This window comes from Scyliorhinus torazame, chromosome 1 (assembly GCF_047496885.1).
Source record: "Scyliorhinus torazame isolate Kashiwa2021f chromosome 1, sScyTor2.1, whole genome shotgun sequence".
NCBI lineage: Eukaryota > Metazoa > Chordata > Chondrichthyes > Carcharhiniformes > Scyliorhinidae > Scyliorhinus > Scyliorhinus torazame.
In genome coordinates, this window is record NC_092707.1 from 103,300,488 (window position 1) to 103,322,414 (window position 21,927).

The 21,927-nt window shown below is 45.8% G+C and overlaps 1 protein-coding gene across 5 annotated transcripts in view; it reads left to right on the forward strand.

The window, feature by feature from the left end:
• Nucleotides 1-21,927, forward strand: part of cabin1 (calcineurin binding protein 1) — an 807,975-nt gene that overhangs the window by 305,807 nt on the left and 480,241 nt on the right. For all 5 annotated transcript variants that reach the window (XM_072499122.1, XM_072499139.1, XM_072499102.1 and 2 more), the window contains exon 28: nucleotides 6,185-6,298. In XM_072499122.1, coding sequence (XP_072355223.1) covers nucleotides 6,185-6,298 — 114 coding nt within the window. The remainder of the gene's footprint in view (nucleotides 1-6,184; nucleotides 6,299-21,927) is intronic.

Sequence of the window (21,927 nt, forward strand, 5' to 3'; positions counted from 1 at the left end):
GTCAGGCCCATAACCGTTGCAGTATCTGATACCTTCAGCCATTCCTTGATATCACATGGAGTGAATCAGTTTGGCTGAGACTGGCATCTGTGATACTGTGTATCAAAGACTAAAAGGAACTGCAATAAAGACTGCAAAAGGTTCATGATGAAGGCCCACCACCACAGTCATGGGGCAACTGGGGCTGGGCATTGAATCATTGCTTTGATGGACTCATCCACACTGACAATGAATATAAAAAATTGACTAGACTGGGAGAACAATACCTGCATTACACACACCTGACACTATAGAGAGATGGCTCAACATGCTGTGTCATTGGCATGTTGTATAATGTTTGTGTTATTGCTGCTTTTGCAATCATTTAATATCCTTCAAATCTGTGTGTCTCTTGGTGTTTCTGAAATGTTTTGTTCATTTTTTTTCCACTTTGAATGATGTTCACTGATGCTCTCACTAAGGGCACTGGTTTAGAAGACTGCATGTGGGGCTATGGGTGAAGCAGAAGCTGCCTCCGGTTAACAACTGTCTCCACCGATTAACCGGTTCGCATTGTTGGACTGTGTAGCTCTTCACAGCCAGTTTCCCTGACAATGTTATCCTGTTTTAGCAAAAGTCATATTGAGTCAGATATATGGTTTGTGCACAGTCTTTCTCCTGTTTTTTAACAATATAATAATCTTTATTATAATAATCTCTATTGTCACAAATAGGCCTACATTAACACTGCAATGATGTTACTGTGAAAAGTCCCTAGTTGCCACATTCCGGCGCCTGTTTGGGTACACAGGGAGAATTCAGAATGCCCAAATTACCTAATAGCACGTCTTTCGGGACTTGTGGGAGGAAACCGGAGCACCCGGAGGAAACCCACGCAGCCACGGGGAGAACATGCAGACTCCGCACAGACAGTGACCCAAGCCGGGAATCGAACCTGGGACTCTGGAGCTGTGAAGCAACAGTGATAATCACTGTGCTACCGTGCTGCCCAATGTATGTACTGTAATCCTTGCAGTTATGAGAAGGGAGAACATTTTTGACACCCCTTATCTAATTTATAATGAAGATGAGTAGAACCACGACGAGTTGATGGGTAGATGGTTGGTTTGGAGGTGGGTGCTAGGGTTAGATAAGTCCTCACTAAGGTTGAGAATAACCCCCAGTTAGAGCTAATTGTATCGGGTTTTTATTTTGCTTTTTTTTATTACTTTGAATTTTGAGAATCCTTGAGTATCTCCTTCGAAGGCCTGGGCAGGTCATGTATCTGGAGAGCAGTGGGTTCCTTCTCATTCTTCTTTGGGGTTAGTGTTTTTTTTAGAGCTAATAGAGTAGGGGGAAATGAGTAGGGATGCAGTCCAGGTTTGTTGATCCTTGTTCGAATCGAGGGTATGTGTTCTGTGCCTGTACATTGTTGGAGCACTTCTTCGGTTTGGGGGTAGGCTTGATGGGGGAGTTAGGCACCCTCCTTCGTCTGATCTTGTATAGTGGTTTCCTGATCGTCATCCTCGTGGTTGGGTCTGCCAAGGGGAGGCAGTGTCTTTGCCTCTGTTGAGGCAGTACTGTCTTGCCCCCAGGTATTTGGTGGCATGGTGGCACAGTGATTAGCACTGCTGCCTCACAGCGCCAGGGACCCAGGTTCAATTCCAGCCTCGGGTGACTCTGTGGAGTTTGCACTTTCCCAGTGTTTGCGTGAGTTTCCTTCGGGTGCTTCAGTTCCTCCCACAGTCCAAAGATGTGCAGGTTAAATGGATTGGTCATTCTAAATCTCCCCTTAGTGTCCAAAAGGTTAGGTGGGGGTAGTAGGTTACAGGGATAGGGTGGGGGCGTGGGCTATGTTGGGATGCTTTTTCCAAGAGTGGGTGCGGACTCAATGGGCCGAATGGCGTCCTGCACTGTAGGAATTCTATGATTCTAGTATCCTCTTTACAATGACATATAGTGCTGGTCTGTGACTAACATTCCTGGGCTAGCTCAAGCTTTCCTCTCTTAGTGGTGGTTCTTTTTCTCTTCACCTGGGCGAACAGAGTACTTTTATAAAGCCTGGCTTTGTTCAATGAGATGTGGGGGGAGTTCCCTTATTGTTCGGGGAGGGAATCAGCCCAAATACTGGGTGTCTTGATGATTCTTCTTCTCTTCGGTACTGGGTCTCCCCATTTGAGGTTGGTGTGTTTTTTTTTGTGTTCGTGGTGTTGATGCAGGGCCGGCCGGGTGGTAGGTCTTGGTGTGTGCTGGGGGTGTGCTGGACAGAGCCAGGTCTGGTGCTGTGGTTGGTATCTTGTTGCCCCCTTGTGCTTAGGACATCCCTTCTCAAAGGCACTTATTAGAGACGTCCTGAGAGATTGGGTTTTTCTTTTGATGTGTTTAAATATCCTTAGTCAACAGACTCCTTTGCGTACGAGGGTCTGGGATTGAGCCAATTCCTGTACTCTGGTTGATATTCTGTTGCCTCCCCGTCTTATAGTTGGGGCGTTTCTTTGTCGGAATGAGTAGGTTTTTCTCCTCTTCATTAATTGGTGGTGGGCGCACACTGGAGGAATACGGGCCTTTGGCTGGGTCATGGTCCTTTTATCCAGTGACTTTCTGCTCCTGGTATTTCTCCCTCTTTTTGTTGACCTTGCTTCAATTGGGATGGTGGAGGCACTGACCATAATCCAAATCTATGAGATTGGCGTTGTGTGGTATATGTATAAGATCCTTTAAGAACTGGGATTTCAGGTATTATATTTGTATTTTTCCTTTTTTATTATGGTGGCTATAAAGAATCTGTCTCAATTTCTCTGCCTCTCTCACCCACTCTAACCTGTCTCCTTCTGAGCTTGCTGCACTCTGCCCTCTCAGGTCCAACCCTGACTTTGTCATCATACCCGCTGACAAGGGTGGGGCTGTTGTTGTTTGGGGTACTGATCTCTACCTCACAGAGGATGCATGCTAACTCTCAAGACTCTTCCTCTTATCCCCTTGGACCATGACCCCACCACCGAGCATCAAGCCATTGTCTCCAGGATTGTCACTGACCTTACCTCCTCGAGAGATCTTCCCTCCACTGCTTCCAACCTCATAATCTCCCAACCCCGGACAGCCCGTTTCTACCTCCTCCCCAAAATCCACAAGGTGGACTGTCCCTGTAGGTCCATCGTGTCAGCCTGTTCCTGCCCCACAAAACAAATTTCTACCTATCTTGACTCCATACTCTCTTCTCTTGTCCAGTCCCTTCCCAGCTACATTCACAATTCCTCCGATGCCCTACATCATATCAACCTCTTTACCATGAATGTCCAATCGCTTTATACCTCCATTCGCCATCAGGATGGTCTGAGAGCTCCTCGCTTCTTCCTCGAACAGAGGCATGAACAATGCCCGTCCACCACCACTCTCCTCCATCTGGCTGAATTCTCACTGAACAATTTCTCCGTTAATATGTTTCACGTCCTCCAAACCAAAGGTGTGGCTATGGGTATCCGCATGGGTCCCAGTTCTGCCTGTCTCTTTATGGGGTGGGGTATGTGGAGCATTCTTTGTCCCAGTCCTACTCTGGCCCCATCCCCCAACTCTTTTATTGGTACATCGACGACTGTTTTGGGGCTGTTTCATATTCCCATCTGGACCTGGAAAAATGTATTAGTTTCGCATCCAATTTCCACCCCTCTATCACCATAACATGGCCTATCAACACTTCCTTGACTTTGCTATTTCAATTTCTGGGGATAGATTGTCCACTAGTATCCATTACAAACGGACTCCCACAGCTACCTCGACTACAGCTCTTCACACCCCACATCCTGTAAAGACTCCATCCCATTCTCCCAGTTCCTTCACCTCTGTCGCATCTGTTTAAATGATGCCACTTGCCAAAACCGTGCTGCTGACATGTCTTCATCCTTTCTTAATTGTGGTCTCCCACCCACTGTAGTCTACAGGGCTCTCAACCATGTCCGACCCATCTCCCACACCTCTGCTCGCACTCCTTCCCCTCTCTCCCAGAACCAGGATAGAGTCCCCCTTGTCCTCATGTTTCGCCCCACCATTCAAAGATTCATCCTCCTCCAGCTCTGCCAACTCCAGCATAATGTCACCAACAAACACATTTTCCCCTCACCCTTTCTGTCAGCATTTCACATGGACTGTTCCCTCCGAGAGACCCTGATCCATTACTCCTTCACCCCCAACCCCTCGTCCTCTCCCCACCGCACCTTCCCATGCAATCACAAAGGTGCAACATCTGCTCCTTTACCTCCTCCCTGCTCACCATCCAAGGGCCTAAACACTCTTTTCAAGTGAGACAGCATTTCACATGCACCTCCTTCAATCTGGCTATTGCATTTCCTGCTCCCAATGCGGTCCACTCTACATTGGAGAAACTAAATGCAGACTGCATGACCACTTTGCAGGAAACCTTTGGTCCATCCACAAGCAGGACACAGACCTTTTTTTTGCTTGCCATTTCAACTCACCATTCTGCTCTCATGTCCAGGTGTCTGTCCTTGTCCTGCTGTAATGTTACAATGAAGCCCAGTGCACACTGGAGGACCAGCACCTCATCTTCCGATTAGGCACATTACAGCCTTCCATTCTTAACATTGAGTTCAACAATTTCAGACAGTGAACTCGCTCCTCCACCTTCACCCATTTTTTATTTCTATCAATTTATTTTCATTTCTTCCATCGATCTGTTTTTCCCACACCAATTTTTCTTCTCCCCCCCCCCGCCCCCACTCCACTTGGGCCATCTGTTCCCTGTTTCTCATTGCCCTTTGACACACTGCTTACCTTTGTTCTGCCATTAACACATTCCAATCTCTTCATTTGCCACTCTCAGCACCCTTCTTAATCACCGCCATTTACATTCCCTTTGTCTTTCTGTCCATGACACCATTGTCAATCTCCACCTATCGCTGGCCCTCTATCCAGCCCCATTGCTCCATGTCTCCTCCACTACAGTATAAATCTGACCCTACTTCCAGTTCTCTCCAACTTTGACAAAGAGCCATCCTGGATCGAAACGTTAGCTCTCTTCTCTCTCCACAGATGCTGTCAAACCAGCTGAGATTGTCCAGTATTTTCCGTTTTTGTTGTGGCAAAGGTTGGTTCTCGCAGGTGTACAGATGGGCTTGTTATCTGAGTGGAGGAGGTTGCAGTCTGTGATTGATGCCTCTGGGTGCTACTGGAGTTAAGGGAGCTATGTGTGGTGTGAGCCTGAACATGGCGCGAAAAATGTACCCTGAACTCTCGTGTTCGTTGTGAGCAATTGCCGCGTGGGAAGGTGTGCACCATTTTACCATGTTTTCATGGCCTTATCCTGTTTCTTCCTTGTTCTCTGGTGGTACGTATGGAGGGTTCATGTTGAGTATGATGATTGTATTGAGCCATCTATATCGCTGCTCTTCTGTCCCTCTCTCTGTCCATGTATGTGGAGACTTTTGTTTTCTTGCTGAACTGTACCATTCCTGTTGTTTTGTTGCGTTATTTATTAAAACGTTAATAAATATGCTTTAAAAAATGGATTTTTTAATTGTGACATGTTCTTTTAACTAAATTGGATAGTTGTGCACCTATGATAGAGCAACTAGAGGTGCCTTTTTCTCAAGTCATCTTGGTGGCTGGATTGCAACATGAGGTGACTATTTTTCACTTTCAACTAAATGACTACTTGAACTTGAGTCAGCCTATTTTACATTTCAGTAGGACTGCAGTACAATCTGAATTGACTGGGGTCAGCTTGTATCTTAGGTAACAAATCCAGGACACAAAACTGGCCTCGTAGAACTGTGCCATAATTGATAGTGAAAAGGTCAGCCGTACAGTGCAGATGGCTCATTCTGGATCTTTAGTGGCCACAATCATCTCCATTCATAGATTATCAACCAATTTCTCTCGCACAGTTCTTTTCCATAATGAATACATTGCTGAGTGACTGTAGGTTGTGGGTTGGCCTCACTGTTCCACTCTATCTCCAGCTGTAATATGCAGCATTTCACCTTATCTATGGATGTATGTGTACACATGAGGTTTGCCATCTCATTATGTGAGGTAATTGACAAAGACGATTTGGTATTCTTTGAGCAGCAATATCTAGGATTTTTCCCATTATAGCAAAATGCCAAATTTTTTATTTGATTGGGTACAACTTCTAAAATAATTCAATTTCTCTTGCGTTGTAACTTTCATCATTTGTGTCTTTCTGCAGAACCTGAACTGGGCTCGGGATGTGTTGCTAGGCGTCAGTATTCCATGGCAACAGTTGAAGCATATGCCAGCACAAGGACTCTTCTACGAAAGAAACAAAACAAATTTTTTTAACGTAAGTTATATGGGGAAAAAATTATTTAAATATTTTATTTCCTTCTCTTTACTCTATGTAATGTGTTGTGAACACTTGCAGTGTCTACATATCACCCCAGAAGAAACATTAAACCAGGGTTGCCCATGAACCATTAGAGTACTACTGTAAACTCAGCAGCTGTTCCTGTCCAATTATTCACAGTTGCGCTTTTATTTTGCACATAACTGAAATTTCAGTTGTACTCTCACTTCATCTTGGCTGCAGAGATCACACAGTGTAATATGCGTGACTTGTACATCAGAAAAAACCCAGGAGTTTCCTCTACTACCTGTGCCTGTGTGGTTGTACTGACAACATTACTGAAGTGCTGTGTGCAATAGAAAGAAGAAAGTTGTTCTTCAGTTGAGCAAACTTTGTGTGGACTGTGAATAAAATTATATTTGTCGCAGGTTTGCAATTGAAGTATGGCTATCGAGCTGCATTGGTCTTTATAATAAATCTGCACTTCTACCTTGATACTAAATATTCTAGGACTACCAAATATCCAGATTCTCAAGAGACCGATCCTACAATTTACAGAGCTTAGCCCATAGCCACAAGCATTCCCACACATTTTGTGAACTATGATTGTGCAAATTGTAGAAATATGAATAGTTTGAGGGATGCAACAATTATTAATGTACACGTCTGACATTGCGGCTGCTGATTATGCCTTGAAATCAGCAGACACAACATTATTTGTTGTGTTTTAATAGCCAGGGAAATGTGGCAGTTAATTTTTGTCCAAATCATGGCATAATTTAGATCCAATCTCATATACACTGGGAATGATATGTTAGGCTGATTATCATTGATTCAGGTATGTGATTATGTGGAAACTACAGTACAGTTATCATTGAATAAGGTCTGTGATTATGTGGAAACTACAGTACAGTTATCATTGAATCAAGTCTGTGATTATGTGGAAATGGCACAGTCCAAGTTGTCTTATAAATCTTTAAACCACAGTCTTGTATCCTGTTAGTATTTTGGTGCAGCTAGCTGGCAATGATGTAAAATGAAATATAACCTTTCGTTGCTTTGCATTTTAGTTTTCCAGCAGCCTTCCTGTAGATTGAGATGACAAAAGCCTGTATTTGTGTTCTGGCATTCCTTGAATTCAGACACATGGAAAAGTCTATAAGTATGGTCAACTCAGAGCATTATATTGAAAATCTAATTTGATGTATTGTCATGTGTATCAAGGTACAGATCGTTCCTAACATGAAAATAGATAGGACATGCATAAATACACAATGTAAATACATAGGCACAGGCATCTGGTGAGCATACAGAGTATAGTACTACTCGGCAGATAAGATGTGTGAAGAGATAAGTTCAGCCCTTAAGAGGGTCATTCAGGAGTCTGGTAACAGCAGGGAAGAAGCTGTTTTTGTACTGGTAGTGCGTATAGTTAGACTTTTGTATCTCCTGTCCGAAGGAAGAAGTTGGAAGAGAGAATAACAGGGGTCTTTGATTATGCTGCCCGCTTTCCCCAAGCAGCGGAAGGTGTACACAGAGTCAATGGATGAGAGGCGGGTTTGCATGATGGACTGGGCTGTGCTTGCGACTCTCTGTAGTTTCTTACAGTTGTCATGTGAGAGTACCTTTAAGAAATGGGTGTTTATAAATGGGTGTGTATATAAATATCTGCAGTGAGAGTACCTTTAAGAAATGTGTGTTTACTACTGCAGTGATGTCAGAGAGTGGGTGGAGCTGGGCTGTGTCAGCTTTTTACTTTAGTTTTTGAGCAGGCTGCAGGGTGTGTTTTAGTTTCGTTTTCAGTGTTGGAGCTGAAGCCAGACCAAGCAGGTTTACTGCTGTTTTCTCTGCCATCAAAAGACTATCTCTTGATCATTTGGTGAATTCAGAATTATAAATGTTTTCAGTAGTGAAGTTAATCCTTATGTCTTTCTGTTTTGAAGGTTTTTTAAAGTCTTATGGATGTTAAAAGGAAAGCTTAAAGGATTACTTAGTGTTGTAGTCTTTGGGGGTTGTATTTGAATTAATGGTTGCTAAGATGTTCACTGTATGTTTTAAAAAGATTAACTTGAGTTCATATAATAAACATTGTTTTGCTTTAAAAAATACTTTTCCATTTCTGCTATACCACACTTGTAGAGTGGGCCCTGTGCTCCCCATACCACAATCTATTAAAAGTTGTGGGTCAGATGAACTCCATGATACACTTTGGGGTTCTCTAAACCCTGGCCCATAACAAATTGGGGGCTCGAGGGGGATAAAAATCTATCTATTGGATTGGCTTAGTGAACTTAAAGACAGTGAGGGGTGAGCATATTGAGGTTGCTTTTCAGGTGTGGTATTTTAGTTTAAGTGGGGAGTGTGTTGTGGACAATGGCTCTTTCAGAGGCTCAGAAGTTTTTGGGGGTGGAGACAGTCACACGCAGTACCTTACGGACAGAGACTAGAAGCAGACTGTTAGATTTGGCAAAAACATTGCAGTTAATATTACCTGACAAAATGCGAAAAGATGAGGTAATTATGGCTAAGCATTTAAAGTTGCCTGAGATACAGTTTGACTCATTGGAAATGGCAAAAATTCAGTTACAACTTAAACAAATGGAACATGAGAAAGAATTAAAGCGACTTGAATACGAAAGAGAGAGAGAGGAAAAAGAAAGAGAGAATAAAGAAGAAAAGAAAGAATAGCCCTAGCAGAAGAAAGAGAAAGGGAGATACAGATCAGGGAAAAAGAGAAAGAGAGAGAGTTTGAACTTCGGAAAATGGTCATGAAACATGACAGTCAGTTAAAATTGGCAGACATAAAGGGAAACGTACAGTTGGATGATAGTGATGAGGATAGTGAGAAAGAGCGTCATAGACGAAGGCTTGGTGGTGATCTATTTAAATATGTCCAAGCATTGCCAAGGTTTGACGGGTAGGAGGTGGAAGTCTTTTTCATTTCATTTGAGAAGGTAGCTAAACAAATGAAATGGCCACAGGACATGTGGGTATTACTGATTCAAACAAAGCTGATATGTAGGGCGAGTGAAGTGTTTGCATCACTACCGAAGGAGGTATCTGAGACATATGAGGAGGTGAAAAAATCCATCTTAGGTACTTATGAACTAGTGCCTGAAGCCTACAGACAAAGGTTTAGTATATTTACTGTGTGAATTTCTTAAAGGATAGTGAAAAGGTGAAAAATGAAACCATCTTGAACATAGAACATAGAACGATACAGCGCAGTACAGGCCCTTCGGCCCATGATGTTGCACCGAAACAAAAGCCATCTAACCTACACTATGACATTATCATCCATATGCTTATCCATTGAAGTTGATGGTTTATTTATTTTTTCTTGGTGGAGATGGCATGTAAGAGTACCTTTAAGAAATGGGTGTTTATAAATGGGTGTGTATATAAATATCTGTAGTGAGAGTACCTTTAAGAAATGGGTGTTTACTACTGCAGTGATGTCAGAGAGTTGGTGGAGCTGGGCTGTGTCAGCTTTTTACTTTCGTTTTTGAGCAGGCTGCAGGGTGTGTTTTAGTTTCGTTTTCAGTGTTGGAGCTGAAGCCAGACCAAGCAGGTGTACTGCTGTTCTTTCTGCCATCAAAGACTATCGCTTGATCATTTGGTGAATTCAGAATTATAAATTTTTTCAGTAGTGAAGTTGAGCCTGATGTCTTTCTGTTTTGAAGGTTTTTTAAAAGTCTTATGGATGTTAAAGGGAAAGCTTAAAGGATTACTTAGTGTTGCAGTCTTTGGGGGTTGTATTTGAATTAATGGTTGCTAAGATGTTCACTATGTTTTAAAAAGGTTAAATTGAGTTCATAGAATAAACATTTTTTTGCTTTAAAAATACTTTTCCATTTCTGCTGTACTACACCTGTAGAATGGGCCGTGTGCTCCCCATACCACAATCTATTAAAAGTTGTGGGTCAGGTGAACTCCCATGATACTCAGGGGTTCAACAGGGAAAATTTTGCTCTCCCCAGTTTGGGTTTGTAACCTGAGAAGGCACCAAACTCCCGAAAGCGTCCTGTCATGTATCCCATGCTGGCTAGGGGGTTTGAAACGTAGAGGAGCAGATCATCCACATAGAATGAGACTCAATGCTCTATGCCCCTTCTCCGAATGCCCGTCCACCACTCTGCCAGTCTGTGGGCAATGGCCAGTAGTTTGATTGCCAATGCGAACAGGAGCAGGGATAATGGGCACCCCTGCCTTGTTCCCCTGTGCAGTCGAAAGTATTCTTATCTGGTGGTGTTTGTCCATATGCTCACCTCACCTCCATCTAATCATAGATTATCATAGAATTTACAGTGCAGAAGGAGGCCATTCGGCCCATCGAGTCTGCACCGGCTCTTGGAAAGAGCACCCTACCCAAGGTCAACACCTCCACTCTATCCCCATAACCCAGTAACCCCACCCAACACTAAGGACAATTTTGGACACTAAGGGCAATTTATCATGGCCAATCCACCTAACCTGCACATCTTTGGACTGTGGGAGGAAACCGGAGCACCCGGAGGAAACCCACGCACACACGGGGAGGATGTGCAGACTCCGCACAGACAGTGACCCAAGCCGGAATCGAACCTGGGACCCTGGAGCTGTGAAGCAATTGTGCTATCCACAATGCTACCGTGCTGCCCTAAATGTGGCGCATGGTCGGAGATTACAGTCATGGAGCCTATATATGTGCACGTCGAGGTAAAAAGAGATGTATTTTTCTCTCTGGAGCTGGAACATCCACGCCCCCCCCCCCCCCCCCCCCCCGCCCCTACACATCTGCTCCATTCAGTTCTCGTGCCATACCTGACACTGCTCCTGTCCTGGGGTTGGATCTGTCCAATTTCCGGTCCTGTACACAGTTAAACCCCCCCCCCCCTCCCCGTTTACCAAGTCTACCGGGGCCCCTTCCATGGTGACCATACATATTCCTCCCCCTCCCCTCCCCCCACCGGTCTGTCGCTGTGCTCGTCACCATGAATGAAATTGTCCCGTTGATTAGTATGGCCACCCCGCTTCTCCTGGTGTGAAAACATGAATGAAATGCTTGCCCTACCCATCCCTTCCTTACCCAGAGTCAGTCCAGCTCTCTTAAGTGTATCTTCTGTCGGAAGGCTAGGTCTGCCCGCATGCTTTTGAGATAGCCGAGTACTCTGGACCTCTTCACCGGCCTGTTGAGGCTCTTCATGTTACTATCTGGATGGGGCGGTGGGGGCCTGTCTCCCCCTCCTTTCACCCCTCTTGTGGGTTCAACCATACTTACTCTGTGGTATTGGCCCTGTTCGGCTGGGCCGGCCTTTGCTCACAGGCCATTCAAGATGCCCGCCGACTATTTCCTCACTTTCACCATCTCCACATGTTGTCTGCTGCAAACCGTACTCTATTGTCTCCTCTCCCCCCACCCTTGTGGTCCCCCTTGGCTTTACCCCGTTTTCTACCTCCCCCGACCCGCCACCTCCTCCTTTTCGCCCTTTTTTTCATCCTTCCCCTTGGTCAGGTGCTCCCTCCCTCCTGGGAGGTGCGCCGCGGCCTCCTCTTTCACTGTATTCCTGTACATCAGCCTGCTCGCTAGTGAAGTGGCTCCCCTTACAGTCGGATTCTCCTATTTAATCCCCATCTATCTATTTCTCTCTCTCTCTCGCTCTCTCTCTCTCCCTTCTCCCCCTCCCCTCCATGCCCTGCCGCTGTCGAACTCTTGCAGGCCATGTTCTTGCCATTGCCCTCTGTCGTTGGTTGCCCAGTCCATTTTTCTGGAGGCAGGAATTATAAATTAAAATAGGAATCCACGTCCTATTGACTTCCTTAAAACATGGGATGTTTATATTAATTTCATTCAAAGAGGTTCATTGGTTGTGTTTATATGGCACTTTTAAGCACCTCGTGGAATTCCAGACTCAATCCCACAATCTAGGATGAAACGCCAGTGCCTCTCTCTAGTCTTGTCTGTCTGTCTCTGTCTCTCTCTCTCACTCACTCTCTGTTTTGCTCTGTCTTTTACCATTTCACATACACCCTTTGTCTCACCTGCCTTGTCTCTTTCCTCTCTTGCGTACTCTCCCTCTATCTGTTGACCACTCGTTCACTCCCCCCCCCTCCCCCCACGCTGTCGCCCCCCCCCCCCTCCTCCCCCAGGTCACTCTCTAGCCCTCTCCCCCAACGTCGCTCTCTTCTCCTCCCCGTTGCTCTCTTTCCCCTCCCCAACCCCCACATATCTTTTTCCCCCTTCTGCCCCCACCCCTCCTATCTCCTCTTTCCCCCCTCGCTCTCTTCCTGAACTAAGGCAAAATCTGCTTGTCCTGTGGTATAACCACATTGCCCAGCTAACTGAGCCGGTGTTGAGTCATTCCTCTGCAGTGTTTTTACTGCAGCAGTTAAAATGGGGCCCTTGAGAAAAGTTTGAAACAATTAAGTCCAAGAGCTGATGCTAGCAGAGTATTGAGAATAATATTTACAAAATGTGTTGTAGTTCTGCTGTGTCATCTGTAATAAATGAGCTTGGCAAGGCTTTTTAATCTGTTGGTTACAGTGCTCAAAAATTAACAGCACATATTTCTGAATTTGCAACCAACACTGTATAGCATCTGAGGTAATAATGATTGATAGTCACTTGTTCCGCTAAAAGTGCTGCAAAGTTGGATTATTCTGAAATTAAAGCCATCGATTCCCACGTGATCTTTTTCTTGGATATTTTGCAAAACCACAATTTCTCCCCAACTATTAACATAGGTAACTTCTTGGATTTCTTCCTAGTTGTATCCTGGTGTTGCACTTACTGAGATGATGATGGGAGAAGCTCTTATCCTATCAGGGATTAAGGCACTCTGGAAGACCGTCCAGTCTGAGCAAGTCAGGTACTCCCTGAGATTAAACCAAGAGGAATTCTTCCAAATCTTCCATTCCTTGTTCATAGCCAGCAGAGGACCAACACACAACAGCAGTTCTCTAAGTTGCTTTGCAAGTATCTGAAGTATGATGGACCCCATCTGAACAGAGAAGTGCCTCAACCCTGGTGGCACAACCAAAATCCAGCTACAATAACTAAGCACTGCTGTGCACAGTGTTATCACTGCGGATATCCAGCCGCTCATTTAAATTTCATGTTGCACTTAGCATGTATATTGTACCTTATATGCTCTGCACGAAAAGAACAACCTCAATTATGATATGAATAATAGTTATGGGGCTGGATTCTCCGATTTCCAGACGTGCTGACGCCGGCGTGGGAACAGTGGCGTTTTACGCCAGAAAAAATGGCGCAACAGCTGCGACGATTCCAGGACCGTTGGGGGGCTAAGCAGCCGCGCTGGGTAAAGCTCCCGACTCCCACGCCAAAAACGGCTGCAGAATGGCCAGGTCCATGGCTGCGCATGCGCACGATGACGGCCTGCGGCGGCCACGCCGTGCAACATGGTGCCAGCCCTGCGCGGACCCGGCCTGCCAAATAATGACCCCCAGTAACTCCCCTCGTCACTACTGGACTACCCCCAGCCCTCGCCGAAGACCCCCCCCCCTCCCCCGCGGCCAGCGGCAAGGCTCTCCCCCCGATTGTGGTGGCGTTGGACACAGTCTGCAGCAGCCACGCGGGGCCACCGAAAAAAAATAGCATAAGTGTTCCACGCCGTCGGAAACCCGGCCCATCGGGGACGGAGCATCAAGGGAGGGACTTCCGATAACGCGCCAAGGCCTTTCCAACGGCGTGTGGCACGCAGCGCGATGATGCCATTTTGGAGGGGCCGGAGACTCGAAAACTAGCATCAAACCGGTGCCGCCCCTGATTTGGGCATCAAAAGGGATTCTCTGCCCGATCGCCGATATGATATCGGTGTCAGGCAACGGAGAATCCCGCTCATAGTCTTTTGATGACTGCCCGTAAGGAAATCCAATGAAGTATTCTATCTATTTAAAGGAAGAGAATGTTTCTGTTGTTTTAAGAGCAAGTTCTATGTTTTGTATATTTAGTCATCTTGTGAACGTAGCAGTTTTTATTTTTCTTCATTAGATGTCATTTCATTAACAGTTTGTTATTGCCTTCCAGAGAGTTGGATTGCATTTTATTTCTTCTCTCTACTATCCTTATACCGGTAAAATTGCAACGGTTCAAAATGTTTGTACATTGAATGCGGCAGACAACAGGTGGCTGACGTGCAGAAGTATGTTATGTCACTTGGATTCAGAACTGGCTCAATGGTACCACTCTCTTCTCTGAGTCAGGAGTTTGTGGATTTCAAGCTGCAGTCCAGGATTTGTGTACAAAAGTCCAGTGCAATAAATACTGAGCAAGAGCTGCACTTTTAGAGGTGCTGTTTTAACTCCAGCCAGACCTTGTCTTTCCTCACAGGAGGACATGAAAGATCCATGGCAGTATTCACCCTGGTGCCGTGGATGATATTTAACTCTCAATCACCAACATTGAAACAGATGATCTGATTGTTATCTTAGTGCTAGTTTCAGGATTTTGCTGTGCATCAATTGGCTGCTGTGTTTTTCTAGATTACAACACTTTCAGAAGTGCTGTAAGGCAAGGACATTGGTTTCCAGGTCACAGTTTGGCCCAGTTATTAGAGGTTGTAAATGTATGTTCAGGAAGAATTACAGGACGGTTTACCCATTTTCAAGTCCTAAGTTTTCAGAAGCTTTCTGAGTGATTACAGTGTACGGTGACGATACTGGTAGACATCTGTCTTGGATTGTTTCTTTGCTGAGAAATTGTACCAGCAGGTATTTCTTTTCTTGGTCCCTTTTGCTCTCACTAATTAGGAAAAGTCTCAGTTGAACAGCATGTCAAGGAGTATCAATTTTCAGACAACTGAGAGTATTCTGCTAACAGGACACTTTCTCAGTGCAAAGTGTGGCCTCTTTGCAAGTATGCATGCATGTAACTTCTGGACGTAATACATTTAAAAGCAGAAGTCTTCATGCAGCATTAAGTGTAAGACAATTCATTGGACACTTGAAAAGATTGTTTCCAGATTGCACTCTGGAAAACACAGTTTGACGATAGATGACCTCCAGAAACTCTGTCAAATTCATCATTAACCAGTGGAAGGACTGCTCTTGCTGAGGAAAAGTTTATCATTAAAATAAATGATGTTTTCAATCTTCTGGAAACTGAAATTGACCAAGGCATCCATTGGGAGGGTCAAAGCGCAGAAGAGTAATAGTCATAGGGGACTCTATAGTCAGGGGCACAGATAGGCGCTTCTGTGGACGTGAAAGAGACTCCAGGATGGTATGTTGCCTCCCTGGTGCCAGGATCCAGGATGTCTCTGAACGGGTAGAGGGCATCCTGAAGGGGGAGGGCAAACAGGCAGAGGTCGTTGTACATATTGGTACTAACGACATAGGCAGGAAGGGGCATGAGGTCCTGCAGCAGGAGTTCAGGGAGCTATGCAGGAAGTTAAAAGACAGGTCCTCTACGGTTGTAATCTCGGGATTACTCCCTGTGCCATGTGCCAGTGAGGCTAGAAATAGGAAGATAGAGCAGCTAAACACGTGGCTAAACAGCTGGTGTAGGAGGGAGGGTTTCCGTTATCTGGACCACTGGGAGCTCTTCCGGGGCAGGTGTGACCTATATAAGAAGGACGGGTTGCATCTAAACTGGAGAGGCATAACTATCCTGGCCGCGAGGTTTGCTAGTGTCACACGGGAGGGTTTAAACTAGTATGGCAGGGGGGTGGGCACGGGAGCAATAGGTTAGAAGATGAGAGCATTGAGGGAGAACTAGGGAATAGGGACAGTATGGCTCTGAGGCAGAGCAGACAGGGAGAAGTTGCTGAACACAGCGGGTCTGGTGGCCTGAAGTGCATATGTTTTAATGCAAGAAGTATTACGGGTAAGGCAGATGAACTTAGAGCTTGGATTAGTACTTGGAACTATGATGTTGTTGCCATTACAGAGACCTGGTTGAGGGAAGGACAGGATTGGCAGCTAAACGTTCCAGGATTTAGATGTTTCAGGCGGGATAGAGGGGGATGTAAAAGGGGTGGTGGAGTTGCACTACTGGTTAGGGAGAATATCACAGCTGTACTACGGGAGGACACCTCAGAGGGCAGTGAGGCTATATGGGTAGAGATCAGGAATAAGAAGGGTGCAGTCACAATGTTGGGGGTTTACTACAGGCCTCCCAACAGCCAGCGGGAGATAGAGGAGCAGATAGGTAGACAGATTTTGGAAAAGAGTAAAAACAACAGGGTTGTTGTGATGGGAGACTTCAACTTCCCCAACATTGACTGGGACTCACTTAGTGCCAGGGGCTTAGACGGGGCAGAGTTTGTAAGGAGCATCCAGGAGGGCTTCTTAAAACAATATGTAGACAGTCCAACTAGGGAAGGGGCTGTACTGGACCTGGTATTGGGGAATTAGCCCGGCCAGGTGGTAGAAGTTTCAGTAGGGGAGCATTTCGGGAACAGTGACCACAATTCAGTAAGTTTTAAAGTACTGGTGGACAAGGATAAGAGTGGTCCTAGGGTGAATGTGCTAAATTGGGGGAAGGCTAATTATAACAATATTAGGCGGGAACTGAAGAACCTAGATTGGGGGCGGATGTTTGAGGGTAAATCAACATCTGACATGTGGGAGGCTTTCAAGTGTTAGTTGAAAGGATTTCAGGACCGGCATGTTCCTGTGAGGAAGAAGGATAAATACGGCAATTTTCAGGAACCTTGGATAACGAGAGATATTGTAGGCCTCGTCAAAAAGAAAAAAGAGGCATTTGTCAGGGCTAAAAGGCTGGGAACAGATGAAGCCTGTGTGGAAGATAAGGAAAGTAGGAAGGAACTAAAGCAAGGAGTCAGGAGGGCTAGAAGGGGCCACGAAAAGGCATTGGCAAATAGGGTCAAGGAAAATCCCAAGGCTTTTTACACGTACATAAAAAGCAAGAGGGTAGCCAGGGAAAGGGTTGGCCCACTGAAGGATAGGCAAGGGAATCTATGTGTGGAGCCAGAGGAAATGGGCGAGGTATTAAATTAATACTTTGCATCAGTATTCACCAAAGAGAAGGAATTGGTAGATGTTGAGTCTGGAGAAGGGTGTGTAGATAGCCTGGGTCACATTGAGATCCCAAAAGACGAGGTGTTGGGCATCTTGAAAAATATTAAGGTAGATAAGTCCCCAGGGCCTGATGGGATCTACCCCAGAATACTGAAGGAGGCTAGAGAGGAAATTGCTGAGGCCTTGACAGAAATCTTTGGATCCTCACTGTCTTCAGGTGATGTCCCGGAGGACTGGAGAATAGCCAATGTTGTTCCTCTGTTTAAGAAGGGTAGCAAGGATAATCCAGGGAACTACAGGCCGGTGAGCCTTACGTCAGTGGTAGGGAAATTACTGGAGAGAATTCTTCGAGACAGGATCTACTCCCATTTGGAAGCAAATGGACGTATTAGCGAGAGTCAGCATGGTTTTGTGAAGGGGAGGTTGTGTCTCACTAACTTGATAGCGTTTTTTGAGGAGGTCGCAAAGATGATGCACGTAGGGCAGTGGATGTTGTCTATATGGACTTCAGTAAGGCCTTTGACAAGGTCCCTCATGGTAGACTAGTACAAAAGGTGAAGTCACACAGGATCAGGGGTGAGCTGGCAAGGTGGATACAGAACTGGCTAGGTCATAGAAGGCAGAGAGTAGCAATGGAAGGATGCTTTTCTAATTGGAGGGCTGTGACTAGTGGTGTTCCGCAGAGATTAGTGCTGGGACCTTTGCTGTTTGTAGTATATATAAATGATTTGGAAGAAAATGTAACTGGTCTGATTAGTAAGTTTGCAGACGACACAAAGGTTGGTGGAATTGCGGATAGCGATGAGGACTGTCAGAGGATACAGCAGGATTTAGATCGTTTGGAGACTTGGGCGCAGAGATGGCAGATGGAGTTTAATCCGGACAAATGTGAGGTAATGCATTTTGGAAGGTCTATGCAGGTAGTGAATATACAGTGAATGGTAGAACCCTCAAGAGTATTGAAAGTCAGAGGGATCTAGGTGTACAGGTCCACAGGTCACTGAAAGGGGCAACACAGGTGGAGAAGGTAGCCAAGAAGGCATACGGCATGCTTGCCTTCATTGGCCGGGGCATTGAGTATAAGAATTGGCAAGTCATGTTGCCAGCTGTATCGAACCTTAGTTAGGCCACACTTGGGAGTATAGTGTTCAATTCTGGTCGCCACACTACCAGAAGGATGTGGATGTTTTAGAGAGGGTGCAGAAGAGATTTACCAGAATGTTGCCTGGTATGAGGGCATTAGCTATGAGGAGCGGTTGAATAAACTCAGTTTGTTCTCACTGGAACGACGGAGGTTGACGGGCGACCTGATAGAGGTCTACAAAATTGTGAGGGGCATAGACAGAGTGGATAGTCAGAGGCTTTTCCCCAGGGTAGAGGGGTCAATTACAAGGGGGCATAGGTTTAAGGTGCGAGGGGCAAGGTTTAGAGTAGATGTACGAGGCAAGTTTTTTACACAGAGGGTAGTGGGTGCCTGGAACTCGCTACCGGAGGAGGTGGTGGAAGCAGGGACGATAGTGACATTTAAGGGGCATCTTGACAAATACATGAATAGGATGGGAATAGAGGGATACGGAACCAGGAAGTGTAGAAGATTGTAGTTTAGTCGGGCAGCATGGTCGGCACGGGCTTGGAGGGCCGAAGGGCCTGTTCCTGTGCTGTACTTTTCTTTGTTCTTTGTTCTGATCACCCTGTATTGGCTTAGGATACAAAAGCCAAATACCTCAGATGCTGGAAATCTGAAAAAGAAACATACAAGTTGGAAATACTGAGCACATCATGCACCCTCTGCAGAGAGAGAAACAGAGCTAATGGCTCAGGTTATTTCAGGTTGGCTTAGGATATCCAGGAATTCATCTGTGCCAATCTGATCTTATTTTTTTCACAGAATTGTCTTTCTCCTGTCAAGTATTGAAAACCAGTTAATGGGATAATGTCCTTTGCAGTGGACAAGAAAATAAGTATGGATTTTCTAAAAATGTGAACTTAGAGTGGAGAGAAAAAATAATAAATAATATCCTTACCCATTAAATGAAGCAATCTTTTCAGCATCTTCTCTAAACTAGCAATAATAAATTCTGTGGCCAATGCCAGGAAAAACTCTGGAAAGTTCTTCCCCAAGTGCCTAAGGCAATGAAGATGGTAGACTAGTACAAAATACTAAATGGAGCAGGCCACCATCATGGTACAAGTCGGAAAGTTTAGATGTATTGTTATATTGTATGTTGCAAAAGGGGACATAGTTAGCGTAATGGTAATGTCACACATTGGTTGTCTAGACACCCAGCTGGGCACAGGGTTCAAATCTCACCAGGGCAGTCGGTGGAATTTAAACACAGTTAATAAAATTGGGAATTGGAAAGTATCAGTAATGCTGACCATAAAATTGTTATAAAAACCCAGCTTGTTCACTAGGGAAGGAAATCTGCCATCATTACTTGGTCTGACCTACATGTGACTGCATGTGGTTCTCTGGAATGGCCTGGTGAGGAACTTGGTTCAAAGGCAATTGGGGATAGACAATAAATGCTGGCCTTGCCAGTGACATCCACCTCCCTTCAAATAATTTAAAAAAAATAAAGTTTCATTGGAATATTCCAATGTAATCTTGGGCGAAATTCTCCTACCCGCCCCGCCACATTTCTGCGCCGACCGGCCGGCGGGAGTCTCCGTAACACCGGCCGGTCAATGGGGTTTCCCATTGTGGGGCACCCCCACGCCGTCGGGAAACCCCCGAGCGCCGGCAGAACGGAGACTCCCGCCGGCGGAGAATGACGTCCTTGTCTCTGGACTGAAAGTTTTAACTGACTGAGAGGCTATGTCTGAACTCTACCCAGAGTTTGTGATGAATACATACATTTTTTGTTTCATTAAACGAGCTTGGAGCTTGTTTCTTTCTCATCTTCTCCAGTGTGTGTTCTGAATTTGCTGCCTTATGACAGGATTCCAACTGTGCTTGCGAATTTTAAGTGACCACTGGGTGCACAAAGGAAAAACCCTCAGTTAATGAAACAAATGCCCAAGCAAATGTGGCTCTCCCTGAATTAAAGTATGTATAATAGCTCTGTTCATAACGTTTCTTCAAGCTCACTAAATCATGAAAAAGCCATGACTTGGGTTAATTTATCGGTACCCTACGTTTCTGGGAAAAATTCCAATGGAATTTGCAGTATTAATTCTTTGCTCACAAATCAGAGTTGGTGTTTAGATTTCAATTTATTGATACCAAGAGTTTTTACTGATATCCATTTGTAAGGCTGATCAAACTCTCAAACCTGCCATAAGGTCATACAACACAGAAAAGGCCCTTTGGCCCGTCGAGTCTGCACTGGCAAAACTACACTAAGGCCCGATTCTCCGGCCATGTTGTGCTCAAGCGAGAGCACAAGGCAGCCGGAGAATCCCAGAAGAGGCCTCTCGAGATTCACCAGAGTCCCGCGAGATGTTGGAGTTGGAACCCCGCCCTAAATGGGTGGGACCAAATGATGCTCACAGAAGAAGGTCATAAGCCTACTTACGACCTACCTGCTTCCCGGAATCGACCAGCCTCCCCAGGGAGTATGCAGCCAGGCGCCGATCAATGCTGGTCCACACAAATGTGGACCAGGTGGAATGGCACCCAGGGGGGTCTCCTGGGCCATCGGAGGCCCCTGGGTAGTCAGGGTGCTCCTGGCCCTCCCCCTGGAATGCGAGCACCGTGGCACTGCCCAGCTGGTACCGTAGCACTGCCAAGGTGCCTGGATGGCACTGTCAAGCCAGCAGGAGCACTGCCAGGGTGGCAGTGCAATGGTGCCCAAGTGCCATGGTGGCACTACCAAGAGTCAGGGGGCGAGGGGGCCATGCACATTAAACAAGGGTGGAGGTGGGGGGGGGTTTGAAGGGTAGTGGAGTGCAGGGCCGGTAAGTAGGGGCCTCCGGCAGGTTGGGGGGGGAGGTGATGGGTTGGGGTCCTAGAAGGGAGGGTGTGCTGTAATGTGTCTTGGGTGAGCCTGAAGAGAGGGCCTCCGGGGACCCCATAGCGAGGTATTCTCGCTTGGGAGGGGGGGGGGGGGGGGGGGGGTCGTGCCCATAAGTGTGGGGGGGTGATATTGCCCATGTGTGGGGGACCCACAAGCTCACAGAGATCGGGGCACCCTTTCAAAATGGCAGCCCCATCTCTGAGTTCAGCTCCCCAGTGCTAAAATAAATTCTAACTGTGGGCTAAACCGGTGAGAAACTCCCCAGGGCCCAAAAAAGTGATGATGTGCCATTAATAGTGGTGGGGAATTCGCTGGCAGAGTCAGCAGGAAACTCCCTGAAAATCCGGCTACAAATTAATTTAGACATTTTTTTGGAGAATCGCGCCCTAAATGTACACTAATCCCACTTTCCAGCACTTGGCCCATAGCCTTGAATATTTTTTTAAAAATAGATTTTTATTCAAATTTTCAACATTTTTACAATAAATAAACACAACTCCAATACCCCACCCCCCACCCCTTGACGGCCACCAGATCCCCAAAATGTAAGATAAACATACCTCATCTCTTGTGGAACCCATCCTCTGCCCCATTTAGATCAAATTTCATCTTCTCCAAATACAGGAACTCCATTAGATCCCCCAGCCACACCGAAGCAGGGGGGAGAAGCTGACCTCCACC